The sequence below is a fragment of the Canis lupus genome, chromosome 4 (assembly GCF_048164855.1).
Source record: "Canis lupus baileyi chromosome 4, mCanLup2.hap1, whole genome shotgun sequence".
Lineage (NCBI taxonomy): Eukaryota > Metazoa > Chordata > Mammalia > Carnivora > Canidae > Canis > Canis lupus.
In genome coordinates this window covers 56037477-56058877 of record NC_132841.1, presented here as the reverse complement: position 1 = coordinate 56058877, position 21401 = coordinate 56037477, and the positions used below count along the sequence as shown (strand labels likewise).

At 45.4% G+C, this 21401-nt stretch overlaps 1 protein-coding gene and 1 pseudogene across 8 annotated transcripts in view; one reads left to right on the top strand and one right to left on the bottom strand.

Moving 5' to 3' along the window:
* The window catches only part of GALNT10 (polypeptide N-acetylgalactosaminyltransferase 10), a 216585-nt gene that overhangs the window by 162850 nt on the left and 32334 nt on the right, over positions 1–21401 (top strand). For all 8 annotated transcript variants that reach the window (XR_012029971.1, XR_012029970.1, XR_012029967.1 and 5 more), the window contains exons 5-7: positions 9396–9581; positions 13589–13772; positions 19188–19305. Coding sequence is in view for 2 of the 8 variants with exons in the window: in XM_072824412.1 (XP_072680513.1) it covers positions 9396–9581; positions 13589–13772; positions 19188–19305 (488 nt within the window). In the remaining 6 variants the exon portion in view is untranslated. The remainder of the gene's footprint in view (positions 1–9395; positions 9582–13588; positions 13773–19187; positions 19306–21401) is intronic.
* LOC140631589 (proline-rich protein 13 pseudogene) lies at positions 7056–8094 on the bottom strand (annotated as a pseudogene).

Here is a 21401-nt window from a genome sequence, read left to right as displayed (position 1 = left end):
GTAGGTGTCAGAGATGATGTATATGAAGCAGGGAGCTCTCCATGTGTGAGCGAGGGCTCAGTAATTGTTCCCTATAATTGTAATCATCATAACCATCATCATCTTCATCCAAAGTCCCTTCCAGCTCTAAAATTCTGTGACTTTAGGGATCGTGCTCATCCAAGAAGACAGTGTGGTAAAATCAGGCAACAGTCCTGATTTTGTGTAAATGCATTTTCTGATAAGGACAGGAGGAGCATAATTGCCCCTAAATAATTGCTCCGATTTCACCACAAGCTGTCAAAAGGCCCTAATTGGTCGATCTGTAATGACTGCAGCCATCTGCGTTTGGGGTGATTTAGCGATGGGGCTCTGCCCAAACCAGGCCCTCAATGATTAGAGCCGGACGGGGTGATATTTCACCCTCTGATGGGAGTAGTGGTGTGTGGGTGAAGGAGATTATCTCATCCTCGTTTTAATGACCTACCAGTTGAACCCAGCCAAGCAGCAGCGCTGGTCACAGACAATGACTATGGATTTTTTTCCTTTTTTTAAAAGATAGTGTTCCTGCCCGAACAGCAGTATTATCTGGAGCGTGATCATGCCTCTTGCTATCTTGTTTCACTGCCCAAGAAAGTCTCTTTTGGAAAGATTTAGTCTCTCAATTAGGGCAAATTGATTTCTGCTTTCTACAGAGTCACTGTTCCAAAGCGAAGTGGTAAAGGGCAGGAGGCGCCATATTAATCTTGGCAACCAAGCAAGAAGGCGACCTGGAGTATTTTTCAGCCTTCCAGCCTTGGCTTGTATATGTGTAGATAATCTTCTCTCCGTATATCTTTTAATTGCTCCGACCAGCAAGATGCCAGGCGATACACCATGAAACATGCTTCAAGTCATGGAAGTTTCTGGAAACTTACATCAAGCAACTGGAGAAGCGTCCTGAGTGTGCCAGTGCAAAAGTGGTTTTAGTGGCACCTGAGATGATCTCAGTTGGTCCAGACATTTTGCATTAGACAACGTTGAATCATGTGGAGAGAACGTTTTCTCTTTCCAGCTCTCATCTGTGTCTTCTGATTACCTTGGATGAGAGTTTCGGTTGGTTGTCCGTATCTCCCTTCTTGACAGAGAGAGAGAACAGAGCTTAAGCTCCTAGTTGTGGGGAGGCAGGAGGGCCTGGCTAAAATCGAGTCACACCATTTTATTTTTATTTTTATTTTTTTTAATTTATTAGCTCTTTATCATAAATGGTACCGATGTTCCATTTATGGTGTTTGCTCCCCTTAAAGTAAATCTAATTAAATGAAAAATTTTAATTTAAAAAGGTGAGTTGATTTTAAAACTAACTGGTAGGGTAGTGGAACTGGCAAAGATCGTGATACAGGATTGTGAGAGCTTGAGGAACACAAGAGGGGGGAAAGCATTGTATTCTATAGAAAACCCAGCGATTTATTGGCTGTACAACAACAAGCTTCTCTGAGCATCCGTTTTCTCGCCCTGTCAAGGGCAGAGAAGCATGATGTGGAGTATGATTTAATGAAGCAGGGGAGATAAATGTGTGAAGCTCCTTTACAAATTATAGTCTGCCTTCCATAACAGTGAAAGTGATTCATTTCTATAAGGGGTTAGAAAAATAAAAGGGTCATATGGTTCTGGCAGCCAGAGGACCCTGGTTTGAAACCCAGCCCTGCTGTTAAGTATATGCCATAGGGGGGTCCTTCCCTTTTTTAGACCTCAGTTCTCTGTCTATAAAATAGAGACTGAACTACTCCAGTGGTTTCCAGGTGTGGCTATGCATCAGAATCACTTCTGGAACAAAAGATGCTGGATGCTGCCCCAGACTTACCAAGTCACAGTTCTTTAGGATGATGCCCAACATAGCTGTATTTATAGCCGGCTCACCAGGTGAATCAGACGTGCGCGTCTCCTGACATAGGAGGGTCCTTCCAGCTCTAACCCCGGATGGAGTGAATTCAGAGTAGGGTTTGGGGCCTGGGTTAGGGAAGGTGATCACCCAGTAGCTCTGGTCGTATGCTAACTAGGTTTCCATGAGGCCTGGGTCCACAGCCCTGGAAGACCTTTTGGTCCAAACCATGATTCAAGGATAGCACCAAGGCCCAGAGGAAATCAAGGAATGGCCCACTATGCTGGAATCAAGAGCATAGCCAGTTCTGATTCCCAATCAGTTCCAACTTTTCCAGCTGAGACAGAGAGAATGAGTGTGTGTTTTGACCAGTATTTTTTTCCTTCAAGTTTTTATTTAAATTCTAATCAGTCAACACACAGTACAATGTTGGTTTCAGGAGTAGAATTCAGTGATTCATAACTTATATACAACATCCAGAGCTCATCATAATAAGTACCTTCCTTAATCCCTATCATCATCTAGCCCATCCCCACCCGCCTCCCTCCATCAACCCTCAGTTTGTTCTCTATCTTTAAGAGTCTCTCATGGTTGTTTCCCTCTCTCTTCCCACCCACCATATGTTCATCTGTTTTGTTTCTTAAATTCCACATATGAGTAAAATCATATGATGTTTGTCTTTCTCTGACTGACATTTCGCTTAGCACAATACCCTCTAGTTCTATTTACGTCCTTGCAAATGGTGACATTTCATTCAGTTTGATGGCTGAGTACATACACACCACATCTTCTTCATCCGTTCATCAGTGGATGGACACCTGGGCTCTTTTCATAGTTTCGCTATTGTTGATAATGCTGCTATAAATGTCGGGGTACACGTACCCCTTCGAATCTGTATTTTTGTATCCTTAGGATAAATACCTAGTAGTACAATTACTGGATTGTAGGGTAATTCTACTTAACTTTTTGAGGAACCTCCATGCTGTTTTCCAGAGTGGCTGCACCAATTTACATTACCAACAACAGTGCAAGAGAGTTCCTCTTTCTCCTCATCCTTGTCAATACCTCTTGTTTCTTGTGTTGTTAATTTTGGCTGTTCTGACAGGTGTGAGGTGGTAACTCATCATGGTTTTGATATGTATTTCCCTGATGATTAGTGATGGTGAACATCTTTTCATGTGTCTGTTATACATCTAGATGTCTTCTTTGGAAAAATGTCTATTTATGTCTTTAGCCCATTTCTTAACTGGATTGTTTGTTTTTGGGGTGTTGGGTTTGATAGACCAGTATTTTTTAAATTAAGGTAAAAATTGCAAACAGTGAAAGAATGCACAGCTATGTTAACTATACAATTCCATGAAGTTTAACAGGTGTATACACTTGGGAAGTCAACCCCCAGTCAAGATACAGAAATTACGTTACCCAGAAAGTTCCCCCATGCTCCTTCTAGCCAGTCTCCACACCCCAGACAAACACTTTTCTTAATTCTGTCCTCGAAGACTGTTTCAGCTGTTGATAAACTTTAAATGAATCATACACTAAGTTATTTTTTGTGTCTAGCTTCTTTGGTTCAACATAATAATTTTGAAATTCATCCATGTGGTTGGATATATCAAAAGTTTTTTCCCTTTATTGCTGAGTAGGGAATCTATTGTATGACTCTACCACAATTTGTTTATCCCTTTACCTGTTGGTGATATTTAAGTTGTTTCTAGTTGGTACTATTATGAATAAAACTATTGTGAAACACTCTCATTTTTTTCTGTGGGTGTCTGTTTTTGTTTCTCTTGGGTAAATAACTATAAGTAGAATTGCTTGACATAAGACAGTTGTCTGATACTTTTATAAGAAGAAATCAGCTCTTCAAAGTGGTTGTACACTTTCTATTCTTTCCAGCAAGGAGTCAGTTCCAATTGCTCACTTCTTCCACAGTATCTCATATTGTTCCTATTTTTACTTTATGTCATTCTGGGGAATCTATAGGAATGGCATCTCAAGCTTTAATTTGGGTCATGCCTTTTCATACACTTACTGGACATTTATATATCAGTTCTTTTGTGACATGTTCTTGTAAAAATGTTTCAAGGTTTTTTGCCCAGTTTTACATCAGTCGTCTTTTTATTATTGACTTTGTCAGAATTCATTACATATTCTGAATACAAGTCCTTTGTCAGATACATGTTGTGACTATTTTCTCCCAGACTCTTCCTTGCCTTGTCATTTTTCTTACTGATGTCTTTTGATGAGCAAGGTTTGGAGAGCAAGTTCTTAATCAAGTCTAATTTATCAGGGTTTTTTTTTCTTTTATGGGTTAGTGCTCTTTATGTCCTAAGAAATCTTTTCCTACCCCAAGTTCACAACAATATTGTCCCATGTTTTCTTCAAGAAGCCTTATAGCTTTAGCCTAAAAGCCTTTAGCCTTTAAATCTGTGATCGATCTAAAATTATTTTTTGTGTATGATATGAGGTAGGGGTTGTGGTTCATCTTTTTCATGTGCTTATCCAGTTATACTAGGACATGTTAGGTTTTTTTTAGTTCTTAATTTCCATTCCAGTATAGTTAACATACAATGTTACATTAGTTCCAGGTGTACAAAGAGTGATTCAGCAATTCTGTACAGTACTCAGTGCTTATCGTAAGTGTACTGTTAATCTGCTTCACCTATTTCACCTGTCCCCCACCAACCTCCCCTCTGGCAATCAGCAGTTTGTTCTCTGTAAGTTAAGTCTGTTTCTTGGTTTGTCTTTCTCTCTCTCTCTCTCTCTCTTTTTCCTTTGTTCGTTTGTTTTGTTTCACATTTTTGAGAATTCTTTTCTATTCTCATTGAATTTGCCTTGGTGCCCTTGTCAAAAATCAGGCAATGACACATATGTATGTACGCTTCTGGCCTCTCTGTTCTGTTCTATTGATGCGTTTGTTTATTCCTTGCCAGTACTATACTGTTTTGATTATTTTGACTTTATAATGTTTTGAAATCAGTGCGAGTCCTTCAACTTTGTTCTTTTTCAATATTGTTTTCACTGTTCTAGGTTCTTTACAAGTTGTCAATTTCAAAACCTGCTGTGATTTTATTGAGATTGCATTGAATTTATAGATAAATGTGAAGAGAATTGACTCTTTAACAATATGGGAAAAAAAACAATATGGAATCTTCTAATCTATACATATGATTTATCTCTTCATTTATTTGGGTCTTTATCTATTTGAAGTTATTTTACAAAGGATATTTTTATCATACTTTCTAATTGTTCTTTGCTAGTATGTAGAAATACAATTGGTTTTTTTTAATTTAACAGCCTTATTAGATACAATTTACATAATATAAAAATCACATATTTTAAGCCTGTAGTTCAGTGTGTTCTTAGGTGAATGAATACAGTTGTGAAACTATCACCATAATCCAGTTTTAAATATTTCCATCACTCCAAAAAGCTCCCTTGTTTGCAATCAATCCCCACTCCCAACCCTCCTCCAGACAACTGCTAACTTTCTTTCTGGCCCTGTAATTTTGCCTTTCTAGAAATTTCAGATAAATAGAATCATAATATTATCTACACTTATGTGTCTGACTGCTTTATCCCAGCCCTATTTTTAAGGTTCTAACCCAGCCCTATTTTTAAGGTTCATCTGAATTGTTGCAATTGCTCTTTTCTTTTTTATTCCTGAATAGTATTCCATTATATGGGTATACTACATCTGTTTGTTCATTCATCAGTTGATGGATGTTTGGATGGTTTTCATTTCGGGGCCATTTTGAATATTGATGCTGTGAACATCAATGTGAAAGTTTTCGGGTGGACATATGTTTTCACTTCTCTTGGGTATATACCTAGGAGTGGAATTGCTGGGTAATACATTAACCATGCTTAACTGCTTGAGGAATGGCCAGACTGTTTACCAAAGTGGCTGTACCATTTTACATTACCAGCATATGAAGATTCTTATTCTTGGCATCTTTGTCAACACTTATTATCTGACTTTTTCATTATGACCATTCTAGTGGATGTGAAGTAGTATCTCACTGTGGTTTTGATTTTCATTTCCCTAATGACTAAGGATGTTGAACATCTTTTCATGTGTTTATTGGCAATTTGTATATCATCTTTGGAGAAGTGCCTATTCAGATCTTTTTACCCAATTCTTTTTTTTTTTACATTTGTTTTTATTTAAGTTCAGTTTGCCAACATATAGTATAACAGTGCTCATCCCATCAAGTGCCCTCTTCAGTGCCCATCATCCAGTTACCCCATCCCCCTGCCCACACCCCCTTACCCATTTTTTAAAAATTGAGGTAAAATTCACATAACATAAAGTTAATCATGTTAAAGTGTACAATTCATTGGAATTTAATGCATTCACAGTGTTGTGCAACCATCACCTTGTTCCAGTATGTTTGCTCAAAAGGAAACCCCATACCATTAAGTAGTCACTCCTCATTTCTCCCATCCTAGTCTCTGGTAATAACTAATCTGTTTGCTGTCTCTATGGATTCACCTATTCTAGAATTTCATGCAAGTAGAATGATAGAATATGTGACCTTTTGTGTCTGGCATCTGTTACTTGGTATAATGTTTTGAGGTTCATCTGCATTTTACCCTGTATCAGTACTTCATTCCTTTTTATGGTTGAGTGATATTCTATTCTTTGGATATATTTCATAGTTGTGTATCCATTCATGAGATGATGAAAGCTTGGGTTATTTCCACCATTTGGCTGTTGTTAATAGTGTTGCTATAAACATTCATGTATAAGTAATCAAAAGATTGTCTTAGTTATCCTGGATCCCTTGATCTCCTCCATAAATTTTAGGATCAGCTTGTCAATTATCAATTTTTGCAAAGAATTCAGCTACTATTTTTGAGCTCATTGAATCTATAGACAATATAGGAGGTATTGCCATCTTAACAATATTAAGTCATCCAATTAATGACCACAGAGTATCTTTCCATTTACGTCTTTAATATCTTTCAACAGTGTTTTGCAGTTTTCAAAGTATACAGTTTTTACTTCTTTTGTTAAGCTGTAAATGGTATTTTTACCATTTTTAATTGCAGTTTCCAGTTGCTTTTTTATTTACCAGTACATAGGAATACAATTAATGTTTAAATGTTGACCTGTATCCTGATATCTTGCTAAGTGTACCTATTAGTTCTGGTTTCTTTGTAGTTTTCCCAGGATTTTTCTTTTTTTTTTTTTTTTCCCCAGGGGGAAAAAAAAAGCTTTATTTGGGCTGAGAGTTGGAGAATGAGAAGGCCCTGAGCCAGCCTACTGAGCTAAGAAGTGAGATTAGATTCCAAAACGGCAGGTAGAGCTTATCAACCAAATGGACTCCACCTCCCAGCACGCTTACAGTTAGTAAATCAATAAAGGCTGGTGGGAAATCTATTTGCCACTAAATCACCAAAGTATGCCAGCCACCATTACAAAACGGCACAGTTTCTTTTCTTCCATAATTAAATTTCCACAACCTCTCTCAACTACAAGTATTACAAAAGAAAGTTTTAAAAAATCCCATTTTACAGATCTTAAACTCATCTTCAGCATTTAGCTCAAAGGTCTCACCAGCCTCAAAAAATAGTTCTGCTAAGCTCATCAGCTAAAAGGTCTTTCCAAGTAGTAAGAAGACGGTCTTTGCTAGCCCATGGCAATTCTTTGGCCCATTTTCCCAAGCCAGTTAGGGCTGAACAGCAGAGTAAGGCTCAGAGTGGGGGGTGAGGGAGAAGGGGCACAAGGGTTAATTTTCCCCAGTACAAGATGCCATTTGAAGCTTGATGGGAGAGCAGAACTGGAGTGACTTGAGGGAAGGGTCCAGGCCCTGTATTCAGTCAGAGTCACTGCTGGAAGAGGAGAAGGAGGAGGAGGAATGCTTGCCATGCTTGTGGTGTTTGTGCATCTTTTTATGAGCTTTCTTCATTTTCTTCCGCATCTTCTTGTCCATCACCATTCCCCATCCCCCCATGCCAGGTGGCAAGGGATTAACAGGAGGCGTGCCAGGAGCAGGTGGTGGGTAGGGAGGTGGGTAGGGACCCGTGGGTTGGCATCCAGGGTACCCTGGTTGTGGCACAGGATAAGGGAGCCCGCCGGGTGGGGGGGGAAGCTGGATTCCCCTGGGGAGCCCCTGGGGTAGTTGGATAGGGGCCCAGAGGGTAGCCGGGATTCACAGGTGGCGGATGGACAGGATTGGCACCTCAGGGTACCCGATGTTAGGGGGATATGGATGCGGCCCTGACTGCCCAGCATTGGGATTCCACATGTTCGGGGCTTTCTTGCAGCCTAGGGACGAGGAAAGGAGGAAACTGGGGAATCCAACACCCAGTCTGGATTTACACCACCTCCTAGGCTGGACTCATCCTCCCCCAGGATTTTTCTATGTAAAACAATCCTGTCATCTACAATTAAAGATACTGTTTCCTTTTTCTTCCCAATCTTTATGCCTTTTATTTCTTTGTCTTGCCAGTTGTATTGGCTAGGAATTTGAGTACAGTGTTGAATGGAGGTGGTGAGAGAGTGTACAGCCTTTAACCTGATCATAGGATAAAAACATTCAGTATTTCATTGTTAAGCGTGGTACAAACTTTAGGGGGTTTTGGCAGCCATACTAGAGGTTTGGTGGGGTTTTTTTCATACTAGGGTTTTTATAAGGAGCCCTAACTGTGATTAAAATCAAGAGACACCCGGTTAAGCCTAGGACTTTCAGTAAAAAGAGGCTATCTTTGAGATTGATTTAGAGCAACTTTACCAGGCACAGGGCCGAAACCCAGCCCACATTAGAATACGCAAAAAGAGGAATTTGTTTCATGTATAGTAAGAATGTCTAAAAGTCTGTCTGCCTCAGGCACAGGGGGACCTGGGGAATCAAAATACCTTTTAGGATCACTTCCATCTCGTCTCTTTTTACATGTTACTTCAGTCCCAGCCGGAGCCCCCCTCCCACCTTTCATCACCTCATTTGCCAAAGATGTCACCAGCACCTCCAGATTTATGGCCAACCAACTTAACAACTCTAGGAAAAAGAAAGGGCCTCGTTTTTCAAAAAAAAACAAAAAAACAAAAAAAAAAAACCCTCAAGAGTAATTCTTTGAAGCTAGTCAGGTCACATGGCCATCCCTCAACCAATCACTATAGGCAAGGAAATGGCATGCCTTGATTGGTTGGGCCCAGACCACATGCTCTGCCCCCTTGGCTCCTAGAGATAGGGTAAGCCGCACCTAGGGTGTGATGGACTGAGAGTGTGGGAGGGGCAGTTTCACCAAGCAAAATCAGAACATTGTTTCCAGAAAAAGAGAGGTCTCAGCCAAGTGTAAACTCCAGCTGCACACACTCTCCTACAGACTATCTTTGTGTGGTCCAGGCCTGGCACGGCACTCAAGACTTTGGGCTTCAGCAGTCTCATTTAGATATGCAGGTGGTCATCCTACCTGAAAGGTCCCATGAGGCATTGTGCGGGAAGGGAAAGCTGTGTCTAAACTATAAAGTATAGTGCACACGTCAGGGAGGGAAGATAAGAACGGTTACCAAACAGCTGTTCTCACCCCTCTTCTGTCTCTCTCGCAGAGCACCTGAAGAAGCCACTTGAAGACTACATGGCCCTTTTCCCCAGTGTGAGGATTCTTCGAACCAAGAAACGGGAAGGGCTGATAAGAACCCGGATGCTGGGGGCCTCAGCGGCAACTGGGGATGTCATCACATTCTTAGACTCACACTGTGAAGCTAATGTTAACTGGCTTCCCCCCTTGCTTGGTAAGGCATCCTCCCATGGCAAGGTAGGCCCCAACCTCTTGCAGGAATTGTCGGCAAGGGTTCCCTTAACTGCTTGAGATGCAGCCAGCCAGTGTCATGTGCCACAAGGGATTCAGGAATGCTCAAAGAAACTTTAAAATTCCACTCAAGCCCTGTCCCTTCATTTTACAGAGGAGGAAGCCAAGAGGGGAAGTGACTTGCCCAAAGTCCTACAGCATGCTAATGCCTAGTTACATGATATCTTCCCCCAGGTTACTGCAAGTATTATTAGAAAGGAAGCCAAGGCTATCTACTGGTAGGAGCCAAACTGTGGAGGGACATTATCCTAGTAGCTTAGAATAGTTAACATTCACTGCACTGCTACTAAGCCAGAAAAGTTGTAAGTGTTATCTCCAGGCCTTACAAAAGTATGCCAGGTCAGAAGTGTCCCCATCTTACAGTAGAAGATATTGAGTTTTAGAGATACTGAGTGACTCAATATTGTTCCTTTAGGTCGTAAGTGTCAACATCGCCGTCTCTCTGGCCCCAAAGTCTGTCCACTCTCACAACTCCACACTGCCTCCCTAAATTCCTTTCCTGTCTGGAGAGTTTCTGACAGCTATCAGGAAAGGGCTGTGGACAGGGCAGCACGATCCAGCAGTCATCCACCATAGCACTGCAGACAGAAAGGAGGCATGAGGATCGGGTTCTGGGCAGTGAGGTGCCTCCTAGCTGGCTGAGGAAGCAGGTCTGGGTTCTGTGGAGTTCAGACTCATTGAAGGTGGTCAGCTGGTGCTAATGGGTGGACCTCGAAGAGGAAATGTCCCGATGAGACTGGAATCAAGCGAGGGACAGCAACAGAGGCAGAATGGAGAAGAGTTGTCAATCTAGAGAGAAAATGTCCCTCTCAAATGAGTAGGTATGCTCTCCATAACAGAAGGAGCTGGGGAGCAAAGGGAACTGAAACTTAGGGCCAACCTGAGCCTGCATCCGAATCACCTGGAAGACTCATTAAAACACAGAGTGCTGGACCTCACCCTAGAATTTGTGACTGAGAAAATCCAGGGGTAGAGCCTGAGAAGCTGCATTACTAAGCAGATCCCAGGTGCTGCCAATGCTGCTGGTCCAGGGACCACACTTCGAGGAGCACTGCTTAAGCCACCATGCAGAGGTGAGAACGAAAAGCAAAACCCACACAGTTTAATGGGATAATCCAGCAAATTTGTTTTTTAACACAGATCAGCATGGAACCTCAGTATTAGATTATATGCTTCTGACCCCAAGGGTCCAGGATCCCATTGGGTTAAGAAAAGGATATAACACAGATTTTCTGGCTGTTTGTTTAATTAAGCCAAGAGGTCTCTCCATCTGCCTTTCATTACTGAAAGAGAAAAAGAAAAAGAGAAAGAAAAACCTCACCATAAATCACCTGATTTATAGTGCTAAAGGAACAACCCATTTATTGGGTCATCCAGTGACTCATAAAGAGAACGAAGTGGTGGGGCACGAAGCTGAGCTGGGAGTCTAAATAGCCCTTAACTCTGTTTCTATGGAAATATATGAGGGTAATTTTCATAATCCGCAGAATACATGGAAGGAACATTCTCCCTCTTTTTATTTTTTATTTTTCCAATAGAAAAGTGAACTGGTGGTGTAGATGTAAAAGTGTGTCCTTGTTCATACGAGGGGCATCAGGGCTTTTGTCTCGAAACCATTAACACTTCCTTGTACAGCTCACTTCACCTTTTTTTTTTTTTTAAGATTTTATTTATTCATGAGAGAGAGAGAGACAGAGAGAGAGAGGCAGAGACACAGGCAGAGGGAGAAGCAGGCTCCATGCGGGGAGCCCGATGTGGGACCCGATCCCAGGACTCCAGGATCATGCCCTGGGCCGAAGGCAGGCATAAACCGCTGAGCCACCCAGGGGTCCCTCACTCCGCCTTCCGGGGAAATGAGGCATTCCTGAGCCTAAGAAGGATTCAGCCCCCCAAAGGGAAGCCATTGTTGATCTTCATTTCCTGCCACCACCACCACCACCATCAGCAGCAGCAGCAGCATCATGGCTCTGCTAGCCCCTTAGCTGTTTAGGCCACAGCTACAGTTGAATTTGACAGTACCTGGTAAAGCAGACAGGCCAGGCATGATTATCCACATATAACAAATGAGGAGACTAAAGAGTTGGAGAATGAGGGTGATGCTCAGCCTCTGAGCTTCTGAGCTTCTTTCAGCAGCTCCAGTCACAGACGATGTCGGCGGAGTGCTGATGGGATGTGTGGATGTGTGAGAGGCTAGGCTGAGCACCTTGGCCCACTATCCCATGCGGTCTTCACAGGGACCCCCTGAGATTGGTGCCATCTTCCTCCATTTTGTCGGTAGGGAAACCAGGGTTCAGAAGCATCAGAAAACCTTTGTCAAGGTTATGCTGCCCGTGGGTGACAAAACCAGGGCTTGGACCTGGGCATTTTGTCCCCAGGTGAGTACAGCAGCACCTTGACCTCACACCTCCCACCATCAGCCAGCCTTCTGCAGAGCGCTGTGTCCTTGGCCCAGAGCCTCTGTAGGTGTGAAATCCCCCCTGCGCAGCTGTGAATAATTGGGAAGGGAAGCACTTCTCCAGATCTTTCCTTGGAGAAGTTTCTTCGACTTCATTAAGAATCCCCCTCGGGAGCCTGTTCACCAGGCAGATCCAAGCTCTACCCCCAGAGTCTGATTCTCTGTAGGTGCATCTGGCACTGGTAGCCCAGAGGACACACTACCGAAAACAGCGTTTCTCAAACTTTTTTGACCGTATGCCACAGTTGGCAATACATTGGATATCTCAGTCCAGTACACAAACACACACCTGTGTGGTTTGCCTGAAACACATCTCCTGAAAAACTATTTTTTCTCATCACTTGGAATGCACTCTCACATTCAGTGTTCTTTTCTGGTTCATTACACACAGAGACACACACACACAAATACACAATCAATTTTATGACCCACCTATGGATTGCATCTTGCAGCTTAGGAAAAGGCAAAAATGCTGCTTCCTCTCCTGGAAGAAAACTGTGCTTGATGAAGCCTGAGCCTAGGCAGCTGCCAGCCTGCACTGGCCCTACCAGGCTCCACATTCCAAGCCTTGAACTTGACTGCTGGGCCAAGCAGACAGGCATAGTCCACTTGCCCCTTATGGCAGATCATCTTCCCCGATCACTGGCACCTCCAAGCTGCAATCACAGCTTCATGGAAGGAACATTGAAGAACAGAGCAAACCAAAGCTTAAAATTCTGGTCAGTAGGTTGGGCAGAGTGAATTTTATAAAATCAGCTCCTCCCTGGTTTAAAGGGGACCATAAAAAGCCATCTGGTCAGGGGCCCCTCCTTGCCATCTTGGGTCACCTAGCCTTTTAGCCTTCCTATAGCACTCATGCAAGGGCAAAGGTCTGCCAGGCCCTGCTTGCACGAGATCATGAGGGACTCATGGGATAGTCCATCCCCTCTTCAGTAGTTCTGACTGTTGCAAAAAGTGAGCTGAACTCTCTCACAAGGAGGGTCATCTGTTCACTAACTATAGCTAGGAAGTTTTGAGAAGCTGTCAGGGGCAAGTGCCGGTGTACCTGGCTACTTTGGGCCAAGAATCAAGTTTAGGACCTGGAATGTGGAGCCTGACAGCCAGGACAGGAGTCCTCCAGAAGGAAAGGAGCCCTCTTTCCACAACAGGGGTGACCATTACGGGAACTGTGAGGAACCTTCCAACCAGTATCCAGTACTCATAACAAGCCAGGACATGGAGCCTCTTCTCCCCATTCCACAGAAGAGAACACTGGTGCTCAGAGACTATTTATTTAGCTCACAGGTAGCAGGGCTGGGATGGGAGCCCTGGTCCATCTTTCTTAAATCTTACTCTCTCCCCTCCTCCTGGAATTCTCAAACTCATGTGTTCGGAAAACTCACTTGGGGAGCGCATAAAAAATGTGAGTAAGCGGGGTTATGCACTTAACTGCACCCTGTCCTGCCTCCCTAATGGGCATCTCTTGGCTTCTTTAGACCGTATCGCTCGGAACCGCAAGACCATCGTGTGCCCAATGATTGATGTGATTGACCACGATGACTTCCGGTACGAAACACAAGCGGGGGATGCCATGCGGGGCGCCTTTGACTGGGAGATGTACTATAAGCGGATCCCAATTCCTCCAGAACTGCAGAAAGCTGACCCCAGTGATCCGTTTGAGTAAGTACAAGCAACTGGTCCCAGTAGCTAACCCTCATGTGACCCCTCCCCAACACACCCAACTCAGGATCGCCACCTCCCCCAAGAGTCCAGTGCAGAGGGACTAGGGGTGACATCCCCAACCAGAAGCACAGCCCCGCCCAACTGGTCTCAGAGTCTAGCTCATGGGCCTCCCAGCTGGCCACCTCTTCTTTGTCCACCTCTGTGGTCTGTGGACTGCCTGCCGGGAGTGAACACAGTTGCTCTCTCCCTCAAGCCTAGTGCCTGGTCATAATCGCCAGCACCAGCACCACCACCACTTTTGAACCCTTGCTAAACACCAGGCACCGTGCTGTGAACATCACATGCAGATCCTTTTTAACCCCCCACAACTACATATGTGGTATAAACTACTATCTGTATCTTCCAAATGGGGATACCAAGGCTCCCAGAGGTTAAGCAGCTTTTCCAGGTTGCACAGCCCTCAAGTGGGGAAGGCCAGATGTACATGCAGGTCGGTCTGCCTTTGGAGCCAGTTTTCCCATCGTTCAGTTATACCCTCTCGGAAGTATAGAGAAATGGCAGCTTGTCCCATGGTGGAAGTTTCGGGAAGTGTAGAGTGGACCCATAACATCCTAGAATGTGAAAGCCAGGGGACCTCCAGGTAATGGATTCCATCCCCCTGTAGGTGGGGAGACTGAGGCCCCAGGACAGCTCGGGTGGGATGGTGGCTGACTTATACTGTGGGTTAGTGGAGTTAGTGGCCAGGCCAGAACTAGAGCCAGTGCCTCTCTGGCACCTGTCTGGTGCCGTTCTGTGAGCCACTCTGACACCCCTGCTGGAGATGTGGAAAGACCCTTGAGTATAAAGCCAAAGTCCAGCCTCCTACTGTATCAGTTTCCTAATTATAAATTACCACAAATTTACTGGCGTATTAAAACAGTACATACTTATTCTTCTAAAGTTCTAGAGCTCAGAAGTCCGAAAAGGAGTCTTAGCTAAAATCACCATGTCAGCAGGGCTGTGTCGCCTCTGGAGGCTCTAGGGAAGAATCCATTTGCTTGTGCTTTCTAGTTTCTAGAGGCCGCCTACATTCTTAGACTCATGGTTCCTTTCTCCACTTCAGAGCCAGCAGCATAACATAACATCGCCAAGTCTCCCTCTCTTTCCCCCTTGCCTTCCCCAACCCTACCCCCACTCCCTCTCCCCCTCCCCTTCCCTCTTTATCCCCAATATGTCTCTCTGCAGCTCAGGTTTTCATCATCATGTCTCCTTCTCTCACTCTGACCCTCCTGCCTCCTCCTTTCACACACGAGGACCCCAGTGATTGCATTGAGCCCAGGACAATCTCCCCATCTCAGATCCTTCCCTTAATTATATTTGCAAAGTCCCTTTGCAATGTAAGGTGACATATTCCTGGGTTCCAGGAATTAGACATTGGCTTCTTTTGGGGGCGGTGGGTGTGGAATTATTCTATCACACCTGTCTAACCAGTTTAACCCCTGTGAACCTCTAGCTTCCCTGCACCTCACGTTCCCCATCTGAGAAAGGCGTCTGTCAGCAGCCACCCTCATAAGCACAGGGAACACCAGAGTTCCTGAGGGGATGAGAGGAACCCCTAATGCTGTGGGAGCAAGAGAAGGCTCAGAGGGAGAAAGAGGCGAGCTTGTTTGGGGAAATAAAGGGTGGCTGGGCAAGGGAGCAGTGGGAGCACTGCTGAGAGCAGAAGGCAGAGTGGAACCCTGTGCCTCTTAAGCAGGTCAGAAGTTTGTGTTCTTCTACTGACCTCCAGTATCCGAAACATGGTCAGCCCCTGCTGTTGGAACCCAGGGCTACATCACGTGGTCAGCAACCCCCACATGGCCAAGGTCATCCCCAGTTACTCCGAGTTCTTGGAGAGTAATACCATTCAGGGAAGGACCAAACATCTGGCCTGAGCTGATTGATCAGTCACAGCTGACGTTACTGGATGGCTCACCGTCCTCACCACGGTGCCCTAGGGTGTGGAGACAGTTCTCCACCCTTGCCTGATGCAGACCCTGGGGCTCAGAGAGGACGTGAGCCTTGTTCCGTGACACGTAGCAGAAGCTAAGGTCAGAATGGGCTACTCCAAAAAACAGATTTTCAGGGTTACCAGCACCCCTTTTGGTTGGAACCAGTTCCATCAGCTGAGTTGTGAAATTTGAAATGTGAGTAAGGATGGGTCTCGCACATTCATCTTCTCATCTCAAGATGGGGAAAGGGTAAGTCCAGGTCATGCAGCTGCTGAGTGGCAGAGGCCCCACTGGTTTCCTCCTAGGCCTCTGTCTCTTGTCTCGCCTGGACAGGAAAGGGGTCAGGCCCGCCCTAGAGCAGTGGCTCCCAACCCTGCCTGCACATTGACATCATCTGGGGAGTTTGTCAGAACAAACAGGCAAACAAACAAAACTTACCAGGCCACTCCTGAGACCAGTTACACCAGAATCTCAGGATGGGATCCAGGTATCACTGTTACTTAAAGCTCCCAAGGAATGTGTGGCAACGGTTGAGAGCCCCTGGCCTCAATGCTTCCTGAGGGACTCTCCATCCTTTGTATCCTCTGATTCTTTCCAGAAGTATCTTCTCTGTATTGTACTTGGACAAAACCCAGGAGAGAGGCTACTAGAAAAACCCTGGTCATTTTCTGCATACCTCTCCATGGTGCCGGCAGGTGGGCAGTCTGCAGGCACAGGGCAGTAGAATGGTGTTTGAAGGACACGGGCTCTGGTGGCCGACCTCTGTTGGAACGGCAGCTCATCCACTTACTCACTACATGCCCTTGAGCAGAGTATCTAGCATTTCTGAATTTCAAATTCCTCCATCTGCAAAGGGGACTAGTAACAGAGCTTTGTGAGAGCTGCAGATGATGTCGGTGAAGTGAGTGGTAGGCACTAGATATTCAGAGTTGTTATTATTATTGGTGAACACAGCAGAAAATAGACTGGGCCGGAGGAGAGGCCTCCCTCTGGAAGCAAACCTGGAGCATCCAAAATGCCTTGAAGCTAATATCTTCTTCCCTGTTCCGCAGCTCCTTGGCCCTTGCCATTGGCTCCCACCCAGGCTGAGTGCTGTGTGCAGAGTCTTGGGTTTGATTCCTCTTGAAGCACTAGCTCAGAAACACTCTGTCCCTCCAAGCAGTGTATTTGTGGCTTCAGCCAAAAACCCCAAACCCCACAACCTTCAAAAGACAAGGGAAAGTTGATATCTAAACACCTTATTTTTCATAATACTGGGTACTTTCAGAAATACAACAGCAACGCGAGCTAGGAAATGTAGCTATACATTCATTTTATAGTTGGGGAGACCGGCTCAGAGATGTTAAATCAGCGCTGTCCAGTAGAAATACAATGGATGCTACATAAATACTTTTAGATTTCCTAGTGGCCACATAAAAAATGTAAAGAGAAGCAAGTAAAATTCATTTTTTTAGATTCATTTTTGTAATATACTCTATATAACCTAATATACTTAGAATAGTCTCATTTTAACATGTAACCAACACTTTGCAATTATTTTTTTAAAGATTTTCTTTTTAAGTAATCTCAAAACCAACGTGGGGCTCAAATTTTCAACCCCAAGATCAAGAGTCACATGTCCCACCGACTGAGCCAGCCAGGCATCCCTGAAATTATTAATGAGGCCTTTTCTATTCTTTTTTTCATACTAAGTCTTGGAAATCCTCTGTGTATTTTTCACTTCCAATACATTTTCAGTTCAGAGTAGCCACGTTCCAGGTGTTTAGTAGCAATATGTGGCCCGTGGCTGGTGTCCCAAGCAACACAGGGTTAAGTGGTAAAACACATCTCAAATTTATACCAGGGATAAAGGAGAGCAGAAGTGGGAAGGATGGTTTCCTCATCCCTGATCCCCTGACCTTTACATGCGTCACCTGCCTCTTCATGGCACCTGTCTGTGCTCGCATGCTCGCGTTTCCCCAGGCATCAATGGGGTAAAAAGGATGAGCCCCACCTCTTGAGGTCAACATGGGGAGTAGTCATCTTATTAAAAAATTAGTTCAGCCAAGCACCTGTCACACTCAAGCCCTCCATGAATATTCAAGGAGATCTTCTTTTAAAGGAGTGCCTCCTTTGCTGTCAAGGCTCATCTGCTACAGGAAAGCTGGGGAGGCCTGTGCGCTAGCTACAGTCTTTTAAAATCAGCCTGACCAATTTCCATGAGCTTGCAGTTCCCAAGGCCAGGAGGCGGCGTGGAGTTTGCTGCTGGAATGTTCTTTGGTTTGAGGCTTTGGAGTTTTCAGTGGAGCCAGACAAGGACACAGCCACTCTGGGAGATTTTCACTCAGCAAATCCCAGTGGCCCCTCTCAGGTGCCAGCCTGTGTGAGTCACCGTGGGGACTCAGGCAGGCTGCAGCATGGCATCCCCCTTGGGCTTGGCATGATGTTGCCCATGGTTGGGCATGTTGTTCTTGGGCTTGTTCTTGTTGCCCATGGTGCCCCCCCAAATTTAGCATCTCTGTGCTCTTGCTCCTGGGGTTTTCCCCTCAGGGGTTCCTTCTCCCCTCACTTCCCGCTTGTCCAAACCCACCTCGAATGCCCCCCCCTCAAGCATCTTTCCTTGACTCTTGCCCCAGCCTCTCTCATCTCCAAAACCTAGAGGCAGACACTCCCTCCTTTTGTGTTCCTGTAATGGTGTCTGCACCTCCCAGGGGCCCTTATTACCACCCACCTGTCTTTTGGATCCTTCAGTCCTGAGGTGGCTATGTGACCACACTAGCATCCCCCCGAAGTCCCAGGCCAACTCTGATTTACTGCCACATTCTCCTAGCATCTGCGACTCAGCTGGCACTCAGCAACTAAAGTAATGAGACAGTGTGTGGAGTTCATCGTATCCCAGTTTAACAGAAAGAACAGGGACTGTGTCTTCTTCTGCAAATTCTCAGCAGAACAGATGTCCCATGCTGGGCTGGCTGAGTGAGAATCATCCAAGGAGCCTATTTGAAAACACACATTTCTAGGCTCCATCCCCCAGGGACTGCTTCATAGGTCTGGGCTAGGGCCCAACAAGCTATGTGTTTTGTCTTCTCTCTAAGAGATCCCATAGCCCAGACAGGCTTGGAGGGACCGGATTCAGACCATTTAACCCGTGGGAGGACCAGAGAGGCATAGCCAACGCAGCTGCAAGGCACACATTTATCTGATTTCCCCTCACAAATAAGGGTTGAAGGGGGTTTTGGATCAGTTTGGTTAAAATGTAGGATTTAAGAAGGGATGCTGTGGCCAAGAAAGAAGACAGCGCAGGCCCTCCCTTGGAAGGGCCTTGGATTCCTTCCTAGACACGTGGGCTGTGCTCACAGGGCAGCGTGCAGCACCATCCCTGGGGGAACAGCAGTGTCGGCTCACACTCAGAGCATGCGGCTGAGGCGTTTTGTCTTCACACCACACTCTTCTTCCCTGACAGGTCTCCCGTGATGGCCGGTGGACTGTTCGCTGTGGATCGGAAATGGTTCTGGGAGCTGGGCGGGTACGACCCAGGCCTGGAGATCTGGGGAGGGGAGCAGTATGAAATCTCATTCAAGGTGAGCCAGCTCTTTGGAAGCCCTCTTCTCCTTGCTACATCCCCTTGGCACCCTGAGCCTGGAAAGACTCTGGATCCTCAGGGTTCTGCAGCTCCTATTGCTTAGGTGAAGAAGTCAGAGGCCGTGGGCCAATCCTTATTGCGTGTGGATATGGGGTGTCTCCCTAGGCTCCTAAAGACTGTCTTTAACCACAGCTCTTACATCATCCCCTTCTTAGGATGGCAGAGTTAGAATAAGACAGGTCACACTTCCAATAAAGATGGTGCCATGTCTCCCAGTGAGCTGCCCAGCAAACCAGCATCAGGGCAGAGAAACCAGGCCAAGCAGGATACACAGGCCTGGGGGATGCTGTGCACTGTGCTCCAAGGATGACCCCTGGCCTCACAGATTTCCTTAGTGGTTCCTGGCCACCCCTCTCAAGTTTTCATTTTTGTATCTACCACTGCTGGAGTTTGCCATAGAGACCAGTGGTCAAGAGCTCAAGTTGTGGAGTCAGAAAAGTGTGGGTTCAAATCCCAACTCCACTTCTCAGGAGCTTGGTGATATGGGGCAAATTAGACTGGCTTTCTTTCCTTGTCTGAGGTAAGAGAGTAATGATACTGCCTACCTTACAGAGCTATTGCGAAGATTGAATGAGGTAATATCCTAACATGCAACCTGGGACACAACCAGCAGTTGATAATTGGTAGAATTCATTAAAGTTCCAATGAAGGGGTGCCTGGGTGGCTCAGTCAGTTAAGCATCTGACCCTTGATTTCAGCTCAAGTCATGCTTTCAGGACCGTGAGATTGAGCCCCACATCAGGCTCTGTGCACAACATGGAATCTGCTTGAGATTCTTTCCTCCTCCCTCCCTTCTCCTTCTGTTCCTCCTCCTGAGCACGCACTCTCTCTCTCTCTAAAATAAACAAAAAAAAATCTTAAAAAAAAAAAAGATCCAATGAATAAATAAATATTTACTCTATTAGACCAGCCCTTGTGCTGTAGAAGCTTCCTGACAATGGTGGTAGGGAAATGGTAGTTGCTAGTTAGCCACACAAACTTCTGGGGTCACTTTCTCCCCTTCATTTGTGGGATTCCATATTGATCTCAGGTGAAGAACAGAGGGTTGGTCCCTCTGAGGGGACGGTTAGTTTGTTCTGGGCCCTTGTGGCCAGCCAAGGCCTGCTTCTACCATCCTGGGGACCCCTGGTAGGGCATAAGGGATGGCCAGTAGCAGCATTGCTGGGAATACACAACCCTGATCCCGCATCCTCCCCACCCCCACCAAATTGGGGACCAACTTTTTACACAAGAGACCGGTGTCTCACACAGTGATTGAGACTTTGGTGCTGGGGTCCGATCCCAGCTCTGCTACTTCCGACCAGCTATGTGATCTTGGATAAGGAAGGCTCGTCTCACTGAACCTCGGCTTCTGCTTCCACAAAACAAGCTTAATAATACTTGAATCCTCACGGGGTCGTTCAGGGGATTAAATGCTACCATGCTGGTTGGGTGCTCCTTAACAACATCCTAAAGATGATTTCCATTATCGACATCATTACTGTCACCATGTGCACCACTGGCTGAGCAGTTCAGGACCAGAGAACATAAACCCGTGATTAGCAAAAAAACAACAGCCTGGAATTCTACCAAAACATTATTTTTGTTTGAAGGACAGTGTGCGGCTGTTTTACCCAGAGTTCTGAAGCTGTCTCCCGTCAGGGGACCCGCCCCTAAATGCACTAATGCTCATGTCCAGGGGCGATATTCAAAGTATTTAGTGGCAGTGAGGGCTCAAGCACCAAATAATCAGAGCGGACGCCACCTACAAACAAGTCTGCATCAGTTCTGCTGTTCAGCAGCTGGATTTCAGCCCTACTCAGAGCTCATAGGACACTGTGCCAAGTCCTTCACACATGTTGGCTTATTCGATCCTCCCAGCATCCCTGGCAGGGTGATGTCATCATTATACCCATTTCACAGTGAGGCATATGGGGCTCAGACCTAGGCTCCACACAGATGGAAGTAACAGAACCAGGACCTGGCCCCAGGTTTGCCTGATTGCAGAGCCCGCTCTCCGACCTGTCACGTTTCCTAGGCCTCTATAGGGACAGG